Source organism: Bos indicus, chromosome 5, assembly GCF_029378745.1.
Source record: "Bos indicus isolate NIAB-ARS_2022 breed Sahiwal x Tharparkar chromosome 5, NIAB-ARS_B.indTharparkar_mat_pri_1.0, whole genome shotgun sequence".
Lineage (NCBI taxonomy): Eukaryota > Metazoa > Chordata > Mammalia > Artiodactyla > Bovidae > Bos > Bos indicus.
Window position 1 is genome coordinate 5,111,080 of NC_091764.1, and position 21,069 is coordinate 5,132,148.

General features: G+C 42.9%; 1 protein-coding gene across 3 annotated transcripts in view; it reads left to right on the forward strand.

Annotated features, from left to right (window-relative positions):
• Window positions 1–21,069, forward strand: part of GLIPR1 (GLI pathogenesis related 1) — a 69,351-nt gene that overhangs the window by 25,631 nt on the left and 22,651 nt on the right. For all 3 annotated transcript variants that reach the window (XM_019960198.2, XM_019960197.2, XM_019960199.2), the window contains exon 4: window positions 20,907–21,019. In XM_019960198.2, the coding sequence (XP_019815757.1) occupies window positions 20,907–21,019 (113 nt within the window). The remainder of the gene's footprint in view (window positions 1–20,906; window positions 21,020–21,069) is intronic.

The window sequence follows — 21,069 nt, forward strand, 5'->3', positions numbered from 1 at the left end:
AATGATGAAAGTGAAAGTGGCTCAGTTGTGTCCAACTCTTTGTGACTTCATGGACTATACAGTCCATGGAATTCTCCAGGCCAGAACACTGGAGTGGGTAGCCTTTCCCTTTCCCAGGGGATCTTCCCAAACCAGGGATCGAACCCAGGTCTCCCACATTGCAGGTGGATTCTTTACCAGTTGAGCCACAAAGGGAAGCCCAAGAATACTGGAGTGGGTAGCCTATCCCTTCTCTAAAGGATCTCCCTCAGACAAGAATCAAACCATGGTCTCTTGCATTGTAGGCAGATTCTTTACCAACTGAGCTATCAGGGAAATAATGTCTGAGAGCAAAAACATTTCTAACAAGCCAGTGAAGGTGGAACAGTAGATGTTTTTGTTTTTTTATTTCCATATTTATTTGGCTGTGCTGGTCTTAGTTGCAGCGTGCAGGATCTTCTGTCTTCACTGCAGCATGCAAGCTCTTGGTTGTGGCATGTAGGATCTAGTCCTCTGACCAGAGATCAGGACCCCAACCTCCTGCGTTGGGAGCAAGGAAACTTAGCCACTAGGCCACCAGGAAAGTCTGAAGGTGTTTTTAAAGAGCCAAATATTCATAGAAAAAGTCTCAATATATTTCAGTTGTAAAAAAGATTCTGACTGCATTGGTCTCGTTATAGGTGAAACACATTTGGCACAGTTACAGGCGATTGTTATGATGAAAGGGAAAGGGCTGATTTCAGTGAAATCTTCATCTGAAGTTTACTGTAATCAAGGAGGAGCTATCAAATCATCAGTAGCCTTGGTCTCTCTCTTGGAAATATAAATAAGATCTCCTCTAGACTGAACCATTAATTTTGGCTTATGTTAACCAATGAATTTAACCAGAAAACAAGTTTCACTGGATTCCCGCAAATCCCTAAAGGACAAGAAAACTAGATCCAGATTGCCTACAGTGTCATGTGGTGCTATTATGCATCGGGGTGTTAATCTCCAGAAATCACTGTCAGTTTGAAGGTGCTGACTCTCAATATTTAAGCTTCTCACCTATACCAAGTACTTTGTAAAGTATGGGTCACATATTTTAGTTCAGACTCCTAAGAAACAGAGCCTGACATAACAGTTTATTTGCAAGATTTTATTAGACTACAATCGCAGAGAAGTGGGAGGGAGGAGAAATGGGGAGCGTGGTGGGAAATGAGGGCCACATCTGGGAATGGCCCCCAGCCCTTGTTGTTCTCATTCAGTCACTCAGTCGTGTCTGACTCTTTGTGACCCCATGAACTGCAGCATGTCAGGCTTCCCTGTCCTTCAGTATCTCCCAGAGCTTGCTCAGACTCATGTCCATTGAGTCAGTGATGCCATCCAACCATCTCATCCTCTGTCGCCTCCTTCTCCTCCTGCCCTCAGTCTTTCCCAGCATCAGAGTCTTTTCCACTGAGTCATCTCCTAGCCCTTAGGAGTTGACTTTCTTTGGGAAAAGACCTGTGTAAGTGGATGTGTTACAGCATATGGCTAGTGCAGTTTGAAGAAGCTGACAATATGCCATGTGAGCGATGCGGACAGAGCAGCTTACTTGGCCAAAGGGAAGCATGGAGACATAGGACTTGTTCACACAGCAGGAGATATATGAGTGGTTCTGAAACTGAACAAGACTGTCAAATGAAAAAGAATGCAAAGAGAATGACAGGCAAAATTAACAAGATAAAGAAGATGTACAATGTGCACAAATGAGCTTGGTATTTCAGAAAAATGGCAAGCAACCTAGCCTGTCAAATACATAATAATCCAAAGACTGTTAAATTGACAAGACTCCTAAAGTTTGCAGGTTAAGAGACAACTTCATGTCCATCATTCTAGGAAGACAATACAGGAGGAAACTTCATTATACATCACAGAGAACTGAGATTTCAGAGATGGCCCTCCCAAGATTAACTGAACTTAATTGTAAATTTTTCTCTTGTAGCTAGGAGGGGAAAGGAGGGCTAGTATTTGGGACATAAAACAGTTCCTAAATCCACTTCTGTGTAGAAAGGTAGCAGAGCCCAAACTGAGTGATCCTAACCTGCTCTTTTAAGGAGACAACTACAGTCTTTGCCCACCTCAGATGATGGAGAGGCAGTCCAGGGCCTCCCTGGGTCTGGGAAGATGCAGCACCAGCAACTACTGTTTTAAGTGAATACATAAAATATATAACCTTTTAAGGTATGTAGCTCTCTGCATTTAAGATCTCATTCAACTCTCACTATACACTTCTAAGAGATGCTGTTATCCATAGATGGATAAACAGGCTCAGACAGATCAAGAAGTCGTTATCCCAGTGCCATTTAGCTAGTAAGAGGAAGAGTCGGGAGTCAGATATGATATGCTGCAAAGATTAAAAAATATAATGTGTGTAAATCACCTAGTAAAGTACTATTGTTTAGTAGTCATTGAACAAAGTTTAGATTTGTTCCATGAGTTATTTTTCCACCAATTATATTGGAAGAAGGCTCTGACAGCTTGGTCAAAGAATTCCTGTTTTTATCCTTGCAAGAAACCTTGCTAGGGTGTTCAGGATTACTCAGCTGCCATTTTAAAATCATGCTGGAAATGACCTTGAGTGGGTATTTTTAACTTCCCACTTAGCCTCATCTGTTAGATTTTGGTTGGTGAGCAGTGGTTTACAGAGTAAAGGCAATAGATAAAGATTCATTATTACTTCATGAAAGTGTGTTATTTCTGGACATGTTAACACTTTAGTTCTGTCTTCACTAGAGATAAATTTGAACTGTGGAAGAATTTGGCTATATTCATATGGAAGATTATTCAAATTAGATATTTTGTTGCCAACAGATTTGCTCTAAGTTTCTGAATGCTGCTAAGTCACGTCAGTCAGTCGTGTCAAACTCTGTGCGACCCCATAGATGGCAGCCCACCAGGCTCCCCCGTCCCTGGGATTCTCCAGGCAACAATACTGGAGTGGGTTGCCATTTCCTTCTCCAGTGCATGAAAGTGAAAAGTGCAAGTGAAGTCACTCAGTCGAGTCCGACTCTTCACGACCCCATGGACTGTAGCCTACCAGGCTCCTCCATCCGTGGGATTTCCCAGGCAAGAGTACTGGAGTGGGTTGCCACTGCCTTCCCCTAAGTTTCTGAATAGTTAGATTTAAATAGCTGGGAAGGCAGCAGCTCAGGTTTGATAGTTCTAACAGTGTCCACTAGAAGGCACTATTGATCTCATTTCTGGTTTTATTCCCCCCACCCCACCCCCGACACACACACCTTTAAATTTTAATTTTTACACCCTTGAAAAACTGATGGAAAGTATGATGTCTCAGTTTGTGTGGCTGATTTTATATATGTTGTATATTATTGATAATAAGTCAGATGAACTGAGACTTGAAAGGAGAAGGTAAAAGGGAATTGTCAAGATGAGACATGCCTGCTCTCACTTGGCTGAGTTCCCCAGAGGCAATGTTTTTGTTAAGTGTAAATTCCTAATTCTGCTAAAAAGGAACACACTCCGGAAGCATCTTGCTTAGGGCATGGACAGTCTTTGTACTTCGTGGTCAAGTAGAATTAGGTTCCACCCCTCATCTATAAAAATCGGGGCAATGCCTATTTATTGATCTGTTTTGTGATTAAATGTGCTGAACACTATCGTGGCGCTAGGGAAATTCTCAATGTGTAGCTCTTATTTTTAAATTTTTGTTTAACATATTAAAAGAAATGAAAACATGCAACCAGAATCTGCCTGATAAAAAAATTTTCAAAAGTTTTAAAGCAAAAGAAAATTAGTCAAAAGAGAATAAAACAGGAACATTTGCTGAGAGCTTGCTATGTTTCAGAAGCTGTTTCAAGTGCTTTCTTCTAAGCCCATTTAAATTGTCACAATAAGCCTATTGAGCACCTTTGTTATCCTATTTAATAGACAAGGAAGCTGAGATCTAGGTCACACACTGAGTGGCTGAGCTGGAATATGAACTTGGTCTTTGTAGTCCTAGAGCCTATGAAGTTGCACCCCAAACCTGGATGCCCATGAAGCTATTAAAAAGAGACCAACATGAATGGATAAATAAACCTGATATATCCTGCAGTAAGTATTATTCAGCAATGAAAAGGACAGTGACTCGTCATGAATTGAATGACATAATGGATTTCAAATGCTTGTACTTAGTGAAAAAAGTCAGACTGAAAAGTCTACATTTAAACTGATTCCATTTATATAATATTCTGCAAAAAAGCAAAACTACAGAAAACAGATTAGTGATTGCCTGGGAGTAGGGATAAGAACTGACCACAAAGGCACACAAGGGAGCTTTGGGGGAAATGTTCTAGATCTTGAATATGGTAGCAGATGCACAACTGCACGCTTTTGTCAAAATTCATAGAACTATGCACCTAAAAAGATGTCTTTTATGTTAACTACAACCTGACCTAGAGACCAACAGGCTTCCCAGGTGGCATTAGTGGTAAAGAACCCACCTGCCAATAATAACAAGACAAAAAAAATAGCATATAGCATTAAAGGTGTGTGGGGGAGGAATACAAAGATTAAGACTACTCAAGATACAGCACTATCAAGAGGTGTTCGAAGACAAAAGGATAAAAATATAAAACGTGAGACTCAGGTGATAGTTCATACAACATTGCCAGTTACCGTGAAATAAGAATTCCCCTGAGGAACTTGTTAAAATAAGCTTTTTTAAAAAACTTTATTTTTATCGGAGTACTGTTGCTGTTCAGTTGCTCAGTCCTGTCTGACTCTTTGCAACCCCATTGACTGCAGCGTGCCGGGCTTCCCTGTCCTTCACTGTCTATCTCCTGGAGTTTGCTCAGACTCATGCCCATTAAATCAGTGATGCCGTCCAACCATCTTATCCTCTGTCGTTCCCTTCTCCTCCTTCCTTCACTCTTTCCCAGCATCAGGGTCTTTTCTAATGAGTCAGCTCTTCACATCAGGTGGCCAAAGTATTGGAGATTCAGCTTCAGCATCAGTCCTTCCAATGAATATTCAGGACTGATTCCTTTAGGATTGACTGATTTGATCTCCTTGAAGTCCAAGGGACTCTCAAGAGTCTTCTCCAACACCACAGTTCAAAAGCATCAATTGTTTGGTTCTCAGCCTTCTTTGTGGTCTAGCTCTCACATCCTACATCCATACATGACCACTGGAAAAACCATATCTTTGACTATATGGATCTTTATCAGCAAAGCGATGTCTCTGGTTTGCAATAGCTTTTCTTCCAAGAAGCAAGCATCTTTTAATTTCATGGCTGCAGTCACCACCTGCAGTGATTTTGGAGCCCAAGAAAATCAAGTCACTGTTTTCATTATTTCCCCATCTATTTGCCATGAAGTGATGAGACTGGATGTCATGATCTCAGTTTTCAGAATGTTGAGTTCTAAGCCAGCTTTTTCAGTCTCCTCTTTCACCTTCATCAAGAGGCTCTTTAGTTCCACTGCCATTAGGGTGGTGTCATCTGCATATCTGAGGTTGTTACGATATTTCTCCCTGCAATCTTGATTCCAGTTTGTGCTCCATCCAGCCCAACATTTCCCATGAACTGCTCTATGTAAAAGTTAAATAAGTAGGGTGACAATATTCAGCCTTGACATACTCCTTTCCCAATTTGGAACCAGTCCATTGTTCCATGTTCAGTTCTAACTGTTGCTTCTTGACCTGCATACAGGTTTCTCAGGAGGCAGGTAAGGTGATCTGGTATTCCTGTCTCTTTAAGAATTTCCCACAGTTTGTTGTGATCCACACAGTCAAAGGCTTTAGTGTAGTCAATGAAGCAGAAGTAGATGTTTTTCTGGAATCCCTTTGCTTTTTCTATGATCCAGCAGCTGTTGGCAATTTAATCTCTAGTTCCTCTGCTTTGTCTAAATCCATCTTGAACATGTGGAAGTTTTTGGTTCACATGTTGTTGAAGCCTAGCTTGAAGGGTTTTAAGCATGATCTTGCTAGCATGTGAAATGAGTGCAATTGTGCTGTAGTTTGAGCATTCTTTGGCATTGCCCTTCTTTGGGATTGGAATGAAAACTGACCTTTTCCAGTCCTGTGGCCACTGCTGAGTTTTCAAAATTTGCTGGCATGTTGAGTGCAGCACTTTCACAGCATCATTAGAGTATAGCTGACTAAAAATGTTATGATAGTTTCAGGTGACAGCAAAGGGACTCAGCCAGACATAAATATGTATCCATTCTTCCCCAAACCCCCCTCCCAATAACAAGTTTTTTAGGCTGAATAATATTCCAGATTGTGTGTATATATACACCACGTTTTCCTTAAGGAAATGCTGTCATTTGCAACAACATGGACAGATCTAGAGGGTATTGTGCTAAGTAAAATAAGTCAGAGAGAGAGAAACACCATAGAGAAACACCATATGATGTCACTCATGTGTGAGATCTAAAAAAATAAACACTTAGAAAACAGATTGGTGGTTGCCAATGGGGGCAGGTAGGTGAAATGGGTGAACAGGGTCAAAACTTGCAGTTATAAATAAGTCCTGGGGATGTAATGGGTAGCATGGTGGCTACACTTAACAATCCTGTATTGTGTATTTGAAAGTTGCTAAAAGAATGTGAGAAACACAGTCACCAGCCCAAAACCAAGGGAGGGACTCGGAGACACGAAGCACAGCAAAAGCAAAACTTCTACTGAATGTCTTGCAAGAGCCGGTGTCTGGCGGCAGGCACACCAGGGACGGTTGCAGCGAGCACTTCTACTCCCTGGAGCACGAATGCCTCCCTGGTTCCCCATTGGCTGAGTACCATGGGGTTACAATCTTCCCAGACTGCACTGCTTCTCATAGGGTATTCTTTCTTCTCCCTTCCCATCCTAAGTTCACAGTTCTCAACTAGGACTTTAGTTTATCCCTTCCCAAGCATCCTGTTAGCTTAGAGACTCTCCAGTTGTAAGCTGTTAGGTAAGACTAGCTTGCTAGTAATTTTTCAAGACAAAATTAGCTAGCTCTGAGTGGAAAACCATTTGTTAATAATTTTCCACCCAAGGCCAGCTACTTTGTTCCGAAAATGAACCACTTCAAGTTCCATTTCTTATAGAGACTATATCTTAAAAGTTCTCATCACAAGAAAAGAAGTTGTAACCATGTGTAGTAATAGGTATTAACCAGACACTGTGGTGACCATTTTGCAATATATACAAATACTGAATCATTATGTTGTACATGGGAAATTAATATAATTTTATGTCAGTTACAGCTCAATTTTTAAAAAAATCAGATTTCAAGGACAATTCCAGAGATTCTCATGTAGTAGAACTGAGATGGGCCCAGAAATCTGCATTTTAAACAAAGCACTCAAAGAGAAGTCAATTTGAGATGCAGTGATAGAAATGAAGAAATTTTAAAAGTAAACACAAAAATAATTGAGAAATTAAAGTACAAGAATCAAACCTGAAAATGAATGGCTAGGTGCTCTCAGGAAGAGAGAGAGGCTTAATTCACTTGGTTACCTGGAGTTCCCTGCAAGGGATTCTAGGGTGAGAGGTGGGAAGGGGAACACCCTACTTGGATCTGGGAGCAGTGAAGGGGTCATCTTTCACCAAAGGAGAGCACTGCTCCTCTGGGAGACCAGTACCTGCCTCCCTAGCTCCTCCCTAGTTGTCACACAAAAAGAAGGTGGAATGCAAAGTGCCCCCCACAGGCCTTCCACCACCTCCTACTCCATCAATAGGGGCTTCCCTTGTGGCTCAGCTGGTAAAGAATCTGCCCGCAATGTGGGAGACCTGGGTTCGATCCCTGGGTTGGGAAGATCCCCTGGAAAAGGGAAAGGCTACCCACTCCAGTATTCTGGCCTGGAGAATTCCATGAACTGTATAGTCCATTGGGTCGCAAAGAGTTGGACACGACTGAGCGACTTTCACTTCACTTCACTCCATCAATAAGCGTTGGAAACACTCAGTCTCCATTCCAATTCTCTACCCTCATGCTATACTCTCTCCCCAGAGAGCTGTTCTTAACTGATTGTTTTCCTTTTCTTTTTTTTTTTTTTAAGTAAATTTGGCTTTTTCCTGGGTCAAACCGGCACACAGGCCTTGGTTCTGTGAGTCTTTCCCACCTCAGGGTTGGTTCCCCAGGGATGCCCTCTGCTGGGAGACTTGTCCTTGCTCCCAGGCCAGCTCACTTCCGCATCAGCCTCACTCACGCAGAACAGGGTCCCTGCTACAAACTCCGGAAGCACCCTCTGCTTCCTCTTCACAGACCTCAAAACCTGTGTGCAATGGTTTCTGGACAGCTGCTCTCCACATTTAGTGAAGGCACACACTGGTTCCAGGGCTTCGCCTTTCTAAACCCCCTATTTGGCAAAACTAGTCCCAGAATTTGGAGAAGGAAATGCCAACCCACTCTGGTACTCTTGACTGGAAAATCCCAAGGACCGAGAAGCCTGGTAGCCACAGTCTATGGGCTCGAAAAGAGTTGGACACGACTGAGCGACTTCACTTTCACTCTCAGTCCCAGAATTTATATATATACATATATATATATATATATTATATAGAGAGAGTTGGTGTTTTATATATATGTATGTAACCAAGAAGGGTTAATTTGAAATGTACACTGGATCTGCTTCTGCGACTCTGACCCTTTTTTGCTATTATAAACATACATCATGGCCCAACTCAGGGAGATAACCTGAGCTGCCCACCTGTGAAGGACTGTAAGGAAGGGAAACAACACATTCCCCTGCCGGAGGCCTGGCATTCTAGGGGACATTTGCAAGGACTGAAGTCTTTTTACTTTGTTTCCGCACCTCCCCTCTATCTCTGATTTATAAAAGAACCTGGCAACCAGGCTCTGACAAGATAGTTATTTCGAGATGCTCCCCTGCCATCTTCTGGGTCAGCCAGCTCCCAGTTAAAGTCTCTTCATTGCCTCGACCCCTCAGATTCATTGGCCTGTCATGTGGCAGCAGAGCAAGCTTGGATGAGGTAAAATTTAGCTGAGCCAGCCAGGAGCCTCGCTGCTCGTAGCTAGCCGGCCCTGATCAGGGAATATTGGGGCAAGACCCAGCAGCTGCTGAGACCATTTGTCCTGAGGTTCTTTCCTTCAAGAGTCCCTGAAGTGGCACCGGCTACCTCCAACACTTGGCCATTGAGACAAGGAACCCCCAGATTTCTATAGAGTCCATGGACTCAATTTGTCTACCCAAATCCATAGCTGGTTCAGCTGGTTCGCTTGCTTTGTGTGCCCTTTTGTGTTATGAACGGACAAGCTCAGTTTTGGAGGGTAAGTTGCTCCAGTGTGCGCACCAGGAACATTTTTTCCCCTCAATGTGGGCTCTTCCTTTACAGGACAAGCCGCTATGGTTGGGGTACCCTGTTGGAGAGGGTGAGTATTGTTGGACTCTACCCTGATCTGGTTCATTTAGAGAACTAGTTATTGTGGGGCAAGACCACCCTGGTTGGAATTAGCCCATTTGTTTTGTAGGGTACATTTATGTATCTGATTTGGGAATCAGTTCAGTTGGAACCAGTTCATTGGGGAGCTAGTTCTTGTGAAGGTGGGCAGCCTAGCTGGAATTAGTTTGTTTGTTTTGTAAGGTAAACCTATTTACCTAATTGGGGAAATCGGGTCATCTGTGCAATGATGCTGAAATTTGTGCTATTTTTCTTGTAATTCATCTGCGTCTTTTGTGTTTTGGTGTTATAAAGTTTATAAAAATGGGAAATATTTCATCTGTCCCAAAGGAAAGATTTTTAAATATTAAATATGTTAAGATCAGAACAATGGCCCCTGAATGGCTCACAATTAAGCAATCTGGTGGTCAGAAGCACTTTACAAAGGAGAGGAACACCCATATTGAATAGGCCCAGGGGCTCTCTTGGACTTGAGGCATCCAATACTAACTTCTTCTACAGGAGCCCCAGGTAACTTTGATAGTGGGGGACAAGTTGATTGACTCTCTAAAAGAAATTACTCTCTTTTGTAAGTTAAACACGCAAATTACCTTTTCCCCAGAACCGCGTGATATCAAGGTTCTACCACGGCCTTTTTGACCAATCTGGGGTACGTTGCCTCCAATTTGGGGTGTTCTCCCTGTGAAGGGAAACTGCATTTATAAGGTGCTTTGGGGAAGGTCACTGGTCTAATGGGACTGTGAGGTCATGTTAATATGACTTTCCAGCTTATTCTGGTTACTTTGGTAATGTGCAAACATCTGGTAATACGAGTTTCCTCCAAGGCTTCCTTTATGGTTTTCTCATTTCTTTCTCCTCAAGCCCACTATGAACAGCTGAGCGGCTGTGGGAACAACTGAGGAACTGTGGCCAGGCTTATTCTCTAGCTGTTGTTCAGTCGCTCGGTTGTGTCCGACTGTTTGTGACCCCATGGACTGTAGCACTCCAGGCTTCCCTGTCCTTCACCATCTGCTGTAACTTGGTGAAACCCATGTCCATTGAATTGGTGATGCCATCTTGTCCTCTGTTGTCTCCTTATCCTCCTGCCTTCAATCTTTGCCCGCATAAGGATTTTTCCAGAGTCTGCTTTTCACATCAAGTGGCCAAGTACTGGAGCTATAGCTTCAGCATCATTTATGTTTTGGTGTTATAAAGTTTATAAAAATGGGAAATATTTCATTTCAATTGCCCTGCTTCATTGGAAGATCTTTGGGGTCCATATTAGATATGTTAAGATCAGAAGAACAATGGCCCCTGAAAGGCTCACAATTAAGCAATCTTCCCCAAAGATCCTTCCAATGAATATTCAGGGCTGATTTCCTTTAGGATTGACTGGTTTAATCTCCTTGTAGTCCAGGGGACTCTCAAGAGTCTTCTCCAGTGCCACAGTTGATCACACCATCATGGTTATATGGGTCATTGAGATCTTTATGGTACAGTTCTTCTGTGTATTCTTGCCAGCTCTTCTTAATATCTTCTGCTTCTGTTAGGTCCATACCATTTCTGTCCTTTATTGTGCCCATCTTTGCATGACATGTTCCCTTGGTATCTCTAATTTTCTTGAATAAATCTCTCGCCTTTCCCATTCTATCATTTTCTTCTCTCTCTTTGCGTTGTTCACTTACAAAGGTTTCTTTATCTCTCCTTGTATTCTTTGGGACTCTGCATTCAGACGGATATTTCCTTCCCTTTCTCCTTTGCATTTCATGTCTCTTCTTTACTCAGCTATTTGTAAGGCCTCCTCAGACAATCATTTTGCCTTTCTTTTTTCTTGGGGATGGTTTTAATCACTGCTTCCTGTACAGTGTTACAAACCTCTGTCCATAGTTCTTCAGGCACTCTGTCTATCAGATCTAACCCCTGATTCTATCTGTCACTTCTGCTGTATAATTATAAAGGATGATTTGGGTCATACTTGAATGTCCTAGTTATTTCCCCTTTCTTCAGTTGAAGTCTGAATTTTCAAAAAGGAGATATGATCTGAGCTACAGTCAGCTTCCAGTCTTGTTTTTACTGACTTTATAGAGCTTCTCCATCTTTGGCTGCAAAGAATATAATCAATCTGATTTCAGTGTTGACCAGCTGGTGATGTCTATGTGTATAGTCATGTCTTACATTGTTGGAAGAACATGTTTGCTATGACCAGTGTGTTCTCTTGGCAAAACTCTGTTAGCCTTTGCCCTGCTTCATCTTGTACTCCAAGGCCAAACTTGCCTGTTACTCCAGGTATCTCTTGATTTCCTACTTTTGCATTCCAGTCCCCTAGGATGAAAAGGACATTCTTTTTTGGTGCTAGTTCTAGAAGTTCTTGTAGGTTTTCTTAGAACCATTCAACTTTAGCTTCTTTGGCATTAGTGGTTGGGGCATAGACTTGGATTATTCTGATGGTGAATGCTTTGCCTTGGAAATGAACTGAGATCATTCTGTTGTTTTTGAGATTGCACCCAAATACTGCATTTCAGACTCTTTTTTTGATTTTGAGAGCTAACCCATTTCTTCTAAGGGATTCTTGCCCACAGTAGTAGATATAATGGTCATCTGAATTAAATTTGCCCGTTTGCATCCATTTTAGTTCACTGATTGCTAAAATGCTGATGTTCACTCTCACCATCTCCTGTTTGACCACTTCCAATTTACCTTGATTCATGGACCTGACATTCCAGGTTTCTATGCAATATTGTTCTTTGCAGCATCTGACTTTACTTCCATCGCCAGTCACAACCACAACTGGGCATTGTTTTCACTTTGGCTCCATCTCTTCATTCTTTCTTGCGTTATTTCTGTACTCTTCTCCAGGAGCATATTTAGCACCTCCCAGCCTGGGGAGTTCATCTTTCAGTGTTACATCTTTTTGCCTTTTCATACTGTTCATGGGGTTCTCCAGGCAAGAATTCTGAAATGGTTTGCCATTGCATTATCTAGTTGACTGCATTTTGTCAGAACTCTCCACCGTGACCTGTCCGTCTTGGGTGGCCCTACATGGCATGGCTCATAGTTTCATTGAGTTAGACAAGGCTGTGGTCCGTGTGATCAGTTTGGTTAGTTTTCTGTGATTGTGGTTTTCATTCTATCTGCCCTCTGATGGATAAGGATAAGAGGCTTGTACTTAGCCTCTTGAGGATACTGGCTGTGGGGAAAACTGGGTCTTGCTCTGGTGGGTAAGGTCATGCTCAGTAAATCTTTAATCCAACTTTTGTGCTGATGGGTGTGGCTGTGTTCCCTCCCTGAATTTGGCCTGAGGCGAAAGTATGGTAGGGGTAATGGTGACCTCCTCCAAAAGGGCTTATGCCAGCATGCCATGCCTTCCAGGACTGCTGCGGTTAATGTCCCTGACCCTGAGATTAGGTCAACCCCTGACCCCGCTGGAGACTCCTGGGCACTCACAGGCAGGTCTGACGCAGTCTCTTGTGGGGTCCCTGCTCCTTTCTCCTGGGTCCTGCTGCACAAGGTCTTGTTTGTGCCCTCCAAGAGTCTCTGTTTCCCCAGTCCTGTGGAAGTTCTGGAATCAAATCCCACTGGCCTTCAAAGTCAGATTTCCTGGAGATTCTCAGTCCCTTTGCCGGATCCCCTGGTTGGGAAGTCTGCTGTGGGCCCTAGAACTTTGCGATGCTATGAGGACTTCTGTGGTGCAATTGTTCTCCAGTTTGTGGGTTGGTTGCCTGCTCAGCGGCTCTGTAGTGGGGCCAATGGCAACCTCTTCCCAGAGAACTTAAGCTGCGCGCTGTGCCTCTGAAGATTGCTGCTGCCAGAGCCCCCGTCCCTGAAGGCAGGCCACCACAGGAGACGCAGGGCAGCAGCGCTTGCTCTCTGGCGTGTTCCGAAGTCCCACAGCCCCCTGTGCTATCTCGGCAGGAGAGAGCCGTCCTTGCCTCTCCTCCCTGGCTGCTTGGATCACAGGGCGGACCCCTCAGTCTGTCTTCCCTCTGTCTTCTGTTCCCTTTGCCTCTTTCCCCCTCGGTCCAGATTGATTTGCTGGAGCCCGGGTGTTGCCTCTGAGCCTTCCAGAGGGGCCTTCTCCCTCAGGCTAGAGGGAAGGGTGAAGCTTTCCAACATGGGTAGATAGATGTGTCAGTCCTGCTTGGGGAGGCCACCCAATTCTTTGGGGAAAGGATGGAAAAACAAAACTGTCTTTGGTTTACAAATGTAATCTTAACAGACCAGAAAGGTGATTCCAAAAATCCTTTCACCACCCCCAAACCTTCCCTGTTCATCTCACGAAGGAAGTGTTATTCACTCAGTCGTGTCTGACTCTTTGCAACCCCATGGTCTGTGGCCTGCCAGGCTCCCCTGCCTATGGGGTTTTCCAGGCAAAAACACTGGAGTGGGTTGCCATGCCCTTCTCCAGGGGATCTTCCTGACCCAGGGATGAAACTCTGCAGGCAGATTCTTTACCAACTGAGCTACCATAGAAGCTTCATCTTATGAAGTTTGTAAATGTTAAACAAAGGGGAAACAAAATAACCCTAGAAAGAATTTGCCTGTATCTTTGAGAGGCAAATGTCCTCACAGGTCTTCTCAGAAACCTTTATTTCTGCTGTCTTTTTAATGGAAATTTTAGAAAGGGTAAAATAATTTAGAAGCTGGCTTGTCCAAGGTAATTAAAAGTTGCTTTTCCTACAGATATTAATATTTAGCCATCTATCCAAGTGAGCCTGACTTGGTTCCTCTGTGAGAACCCCAAATTTAATCCTACCTTGTTATAAACTAATGGGCTTTATATTACTGTACCTGACTCAGGATTGAAATAAGAACTGAGGCCTCACTGTATGTACATGTCTGTATGTGTCTTTTTTTTTTTTTTTTTTTTTAATCACATTGCCGCAGTTAATATGAGTTGCAGGTTCACGTGAACTGGACATATTTAATATTAAATTTGTACCTAGTATTAATGTTTAAGTTTGCTTATCTAATAATAATAGTATAGAGATGTCTTGAGTCATCATCATGTTAAATACAATGTTAAGTATACTTTCATTGTGCCTAGGTTTAACAGAAATAAAATATTATATTTGTTAGAGATTTGTCAGCCAAAATATACCTCAGTGTGGAAAAAACTTTAAGAAAACTAAGATACGTGTTTTCAGTAGGAGTGAAGAATAAAAAAAAAAAAAACATATTGAAGACCTATGCATGATCAGGATTTCATAAGAGTAGATTGAATTTGGTTGGGTGAATGAGTCTTGGTGATGAATCTTGTTTGGGAGTAAGCTAAGACTTGGATTTGACTTTTGTTTCTGTTCAGGGAAAACCTTTCTTGGAATGCCATTTTGATGACAGATTATATGACCTTTTTGCCTTCAAGTAATGTGTATTCACTTTTGAGGTCTCTGGTTATTTTGGTTGTTTTTGTTGTTCGGTTGTTATGTCCTGTCCGACTTTTGTGATCCCATGAACGGCAGCATGCCAGGCTTCCCTGTCCTTCACTATCTCCCAGAGCTTGCTAAAACTCATGTCCATTAAATCAGTGATGCCATCCAACTATCTCATCCTCTGTCATCCCCTTCATCTGCCCTCAATCTTCCCCAGCATCAGGGTCTTTTCCAATGAGTCGGCTCTTTACATCAGGTGGCCAAAGTATTGGAGCTTCAGCTTCAACATCAGTCCTTCCAATGAACACCCAGGACTGATCTCCTTTAGGATGTACTGGTTGGATCTCCGTGCAGTCCAAGTGACTCTCAAGAGTCTTATCCAGCATGACATTTTGAAAGCATCATTTCTTCAGTGCTCAGCCTTCTTTATGGTCCAACTCCCACATCCATACATGACTGTTGGAAAAATCATAGCTTTCACTATATGGGTTTTTGTTGGCAAAGTGATGTCTCTTCTTTTTAATATGCAGTTTAGGTTTGTCACAGCTTTTCCTCCAAGAAGAAAGCGTCTTTTAATTGTGCGGCTACAGTCTCCATCTGCAGTGATTTTGGAGCCCAAGAAAATGAAATTCATCAAGTTTCCACTTTTTCCCCTTCTGTTTGCCATGAAGTGATGGGACTGGATGCCTTGATTTTAGTTTTTTGAATGTTGAGTTTAAAGCCAACTTTTTCACTCTCCTCTTTCACTTTCATCAAGAGGCTCTTTAGTTCTTCTTCACTTTCTGTCATAAGGGTGGTGTCATCTGCATATCTGAGGTTGTTGATGTTTCTCTTGCAATCTTGATTCCAGCTTGTGCTTCTTCCAGCCCAGCGTTCCTCATGATGTACTCTGCGTATAAGTTAAATGAGCAGGGTGACAGTACACAGCCTCAACATACTCCTTTCCCAGGTTGAACCAGTCCATTGTTCCATGTGTGGTTCTAACTGCTGCTTCTTGACTGCATGCAGGTTTCTCAGGAGGCAAATAAGGTGGTCTGATATTCCCATTTCTTTAATAATTTTCCACAGTTTGTTGTGATGCACACAGTCAAAGGCTTTAACATAGTCAATGAAGCAGAAGTAGATGTGTTTTCTGGAATTGCCTTGCTTTTTCTATGATTCAGCGAATGTTGGCGATTTGATCTCTGGTTCCTCTGCCTTTTCTAAATTCAGCTTGTACATCTGGATCTTCTTGGTTCATGTGTTATTGAAGCCTGGTTAAGAAATAAGTATTATCCAAGCCCCATTGTCAACTGATCAAATATTTAACCATGACTTTTAAGTCTTATGTCATTAAGATACTTCTGTACTCTGATGATGTACAGAAAGGGCTTCCTTATCAAGGAGATCCACAGGAAGGCTATAGAAATAATTCTAGCAGTTCCACATCAAAACGATGACTATTTATTTGAGGATTCCAGCCCATACCGATTGAAACAAGGAGCTGTCCTGCCCCTGGCGCCCCTAGACCAGGTATCCTGAGGTTTTTGCTCCATGACAGGCAGGGTTGACACTGTACTCAAGCTTGAAGCAATTACAGAAGATAGATCTTCACCTGTATGTTTCCCATAAAAATATGGGGATAAAATCTGAGGGGGGAAATGACACAGAAGGAAAGGGCACAGGGAACAGTCTTTGAAAGAATCACATAACCCAAGGACATTATATAGTCTACATATAAGCAAATAGGTCCAGGATGGTGGACTTAGTCAGTTCCCACTAGACCTTGAACTTCAATATACACTCTTACTCTTTGTAACACAACAAGCCAAGTGATACAAGTGGGTGGAGGCCCAATTGAATGTAAAGAAACATAGAAATATATGTTTCAGGATCTCTCTAGATATCTACAACTTAAAAATAAGTGATGAAAGGGTTTTGTACATGGTCAGTCAGTATTGACTAAGGTTTAAAACAAGTTTGAGTAAATGAAACTATAAGCTAATATAAAATATAAGTTGGCCTCTCTTAAAAGAGACAAATTTTCTGACAATGCTAAACTGCCTTTTGATAACCGAGTTTAAGCTTATTTAATCTGTATTTGCCTTCAAAATATTTTATTGTTGCTTTGGTTCAGTTTCACAGTGACCCATGGTCCAGTTGTATTTTAACATGTTACTTGGTGCTCCTTTGACAAGGCTTCCCAAGTCAAATTATAATAAAGTTCCTTTGAACTCCAGCTAACTTTGGGGTGCTTCAAAGGGGTCTCTGAGGGATCCAAAGGGAGATATTAAACTAATCAGGTTCATATGGTATCTTAAAACTAGAAGGGAAGTGTTGTCAAATGAATAATAAACTCTAAATTATATTATATGGTAATTGGTACAGATATTCTGGAGATTATATGGAATTCCTCAGAAGTTTATATGTCCTGATAGAATATTATGAGTCATAATTGTAGTTATGAAGGTGTTCTATGTCACAGCAGTAACTGGGTTTAAACTTAACCTTCTTTAAGTCTTTTGTTACTATACACAGTTATGGTTTTGCTGATGCCTTTGTAAAAATACCTCCTCTTCAAAAAATTTAGGAAAAGGACTTTCAGATACATACAAGTGTCTGACTTTCAGACAATAATACTGAACTGAATAAAAAATAAATAAATTGAAGAATTCTAATGAGAAACCTAATGACTTCATAAAGCTGTTAACAAAAGGGATTAGTTACATAGAACTGAGTAAACTGGTAATCAGGCTGTAATTTTTGTGGTCTCTATCTCAAAGGATTACTGGTTTAAATCTGTTGTAAAAAAAAAAAAAAAAAACAACTTCTCCTTCAATTAATCAAGACTTGCAATAAATAGTTTGGTAGATTATGCCTTTGGGAACATTTACTTTTTCTCTCTACCTGGTTGATCCTGCCAGTAACATATGCTTGTCTCAAAGATTAAACTGTGCCTAGGTGTGCATGGCCAGTACAATGAAACTGTAGACAGCTCACTAAATCAGTTATGGTGGTTATTATAACTAGTTATACTAATCATTGGAGAAGGCAATGGCACCCCCACTCCAGTACTTTGGCCTGGAGAATCCCATGGACGGAGGAGCCTGGTGGGCTGCAGTCCATGGGTCACTAAGTGTTGGACACAACTGAACGACTTCACTTTCACTTTTCACTTTCATGCATTGGAGAAGGAAATGGCAACCCACTCCAGTGTTCTTGCCTGGAGAATCCCAGGGACGGGGGAGCCTGGTGGGCTGCCGTCTATGGGGTCGTGCAGAGTCAGACACGACTGAAGCGACTTAGCAGCAGCAGCGTACTAATCATTGGTTAAATCTGCTCTTTGTTTTCCAATCCTGCTTTGTGTCTCTGTGGTGCCCTATGTTGTCTGCGTTATATCCTGTCTAATCTGTAAGATTGTTGTCTTTTACAGTAACCAGTGTGTAAAGCGGGCCTCCAACAAAACTTCTATGACTAAGCACTTTTGAGGAAATAATAGTAATAGCATGATACTAGATATGGAAAGAAGCAACAAGAGAAAATATCTCTTGGATTATAGTTAGACACAATCCAGAGAATTTTAATTATTGATGAGCCCTGGTTCAAAACTTAACACCTGGAGCAACATATCAAGAATATTTTGACTGAACTGGGATGAGCCGCCCAATGCCATGGGACAAAAGTTGATCATGAAATGTTTCCCAGATAATGGTCATTCATGACCAAGAGGGGAAGACCTGAAAGACGGAGTCAGCAATTGCAGCCCTTTCATGGGAGCCAGGGAGCCCTGGGAAAAGGGAATGCCTGCCTCCTGGCAGTCCTTAGACGGCTGCCACTCCAACTACTCCCTGTGGTGAACCCCGAGGAAACACTAAGAAAGCAGAATGACAGGCCCCAGGTAGCTAAGATGTACAAAATAGGATTTAATGAGCCCTGACTCTTGCACCTTCCCATGCATAGCAAAGCACTAAATTTCCTAACTTGAGATGCCCTCTTACGTTTGAAGTTCAGTATTTCTAAGTATACAGGCATAAAATAGGCACTTTTCCGAGAGGAACAGAGGAAGACGGGTCTTAATCATTTAAAAACCCCAGCACCAGAGGGGGCCGTTTTGCTTGTCGGACGGGGGGACTCCCAGGAAGATCCATCTGACAAGCAGAATGGCCCCCTTGCTCGCACGGGACTGTGGGCTGAACACTGAAAGGAGGCAGTTGTAACCCAGAAGGCAAATTTTATGTTTACACTGGGTCTGCTTCTGTGGCTTTCACCCTGTTTTAGTTGTTATAAACACACATCCTGGCCTGCCTCAGGGAGATCACCTAAGCCACCAACCAGCGAAGGACTGTTGTTGCTCAGTCCTGTCTGACTCTTCGTGACCCCTTGACTGCTGGACTATAAGGAAGGGAAACTAGCACACTGCCCTGCCCGAGGCTCGCCATCCAAGGGGACATTTGCAAGAATTGAATAGTCTTTTCACTTTGTTTCCTCACCTCCTCCATATCTCTGATCCATAAAAGAACCTGGCAACCAGGCCCTGACAATAGAGCTCTTTTGAGGCACTAGCCTGCCATCTGCTCTCAGCTGGCTCCCCCATTAAAGTTTCTTCCTTGCTGCAACCCCTCATCTCTCAGATGCATCGGCCTGTTTTGTGGCAAGAAGAGTGAGCTAGGACTGGTAACCTATATATGTAAAAACAATTCCAAATGCAATTTGGTATCACTGGAAAAAGGAGTGCATTAAATTGCTAGCAGTAGCAATCTAGTAATCCACTTGCTAGATATTTTAAATACTTCAGATACTTTCTTCTTTAGGTTTCTATTACAGCAAACAGTGTCAGGATAAGCTGTATACTTTTGTGGCTGAATGCAAAATGAAAATGTGGATGCCCTTTCTCAAAAATCGGGAGGAAAGTGCCACTAAAAATGCATTGATGTGTGACAGCACCGAATTAAGCCAAGCACAGGGCCCTTCTGATGATGGGGTCCAGTGGGACAGCACGGTCCTGCTCCCGGCGGCTGGCCCTGTTCTTGGTCTCCCTCCTAGGCCACTGCTTTTCTTTCTTTCTTTCTTTCTTTTTTTCTCGCATGCTCTCACTTACATGTATACCCCTGGTCATCTGATGGGCATCTCAGGAGCAACAGGAGCTGAACACAACCCCTTGTCCCTGTTCCTACCTACCTCCTTCTTCACTAATTTTCCTCCTCTTGGTAAATGTTGTTTAGACCCAAACATTAACCTGATTTTTGTCCTCCCCTCTTACCCCACTCTCAACACAAAAGCAAATTCTCCAGCTTTACATAGAAGATGAAGCATGTGTGGTATGTTGTGCTAAGCAAACATCAGTTGTGTCCAACTCTTTGCAGCCCTGTGGACTGCCAGGCTTCTCTGTCTATGGGGATTTTCCAGGCGAGAATACTGGAATGGGTTGCCTGCCCTGCCCTCATCCAGATCTTTCCAACCCAGGGATCTCCTTGCATTGGCAGTAGGTCCTTTACCACTAGCGCCACCTGGCGAACCTGGTTAATTCCAGGAACCCTCACTACCGGCAGCCAAGTGGGAGTCACCATCTGCTCTCTCCAGGGCCAATGAAGCAGCCTCCCAAACCCCCCTGCTCTTTTCGCCCTTGTTCTTCTCAGTCCCTTTGGTATGTGACAGCCAGCGGGCCTTCCTGAGACTTGGTAAAGGGCTGTCCCTCCCTCCACTGCAAGACTTCCCAGGCGCTGCCCCTGTCTCTGACCTCGCAGCTTGCCGCTCGCCCCAGCCTTAGTCCTGCCGCCCTTGCATGCCAGCAGACTCGGTCCCAGGGCCTCTGCCCCAGGGCTCCCGCTGCACCGCCTGCTCCTCCTCCAGCCTTTAGTTCTCCTGTGCTGCCTCTTCCCCACTCAGGCCTCAGCTCAAAGGCCTCCTCCACACTCCAGAGACAGCATCCCTGCAGGGGAAGCCCCTTCCTCCGCAGCAGTCACACTCTATCCTGTTATCCTGCTTTATTTACTCATTGCACTAGCTATCAGAATGCCTTACTGTTTATATGTTTATTTCACACACGCATACATGCACACACACACGCACGATTTGTTTCCAACCAAATTCTGACTGCACAACACTTCCCTGGTAGGAAGTGCTTTATCTCACTAGAGTTACTGTACCTCACCATGTTTAGGAAGGCCTAATCATACTTCCGTGTCCATTTTATTGTCTCTCTTCTTCATATCAGTCCGTGTTTTCTTTCAGGTTGTCTGGGCAGATAGTTACAAAGTTGGCTGTGCAGTACACTTTTGTCCTCGAGTTTCTGGCTTCGGAGCTCTTCTCAATGGAGCACATTTTATATGCAACTACGGACCACCGTAAGTGCTGAAATTTATTACTTTGTGGAAAAAAGAACTATTTTAGAGGT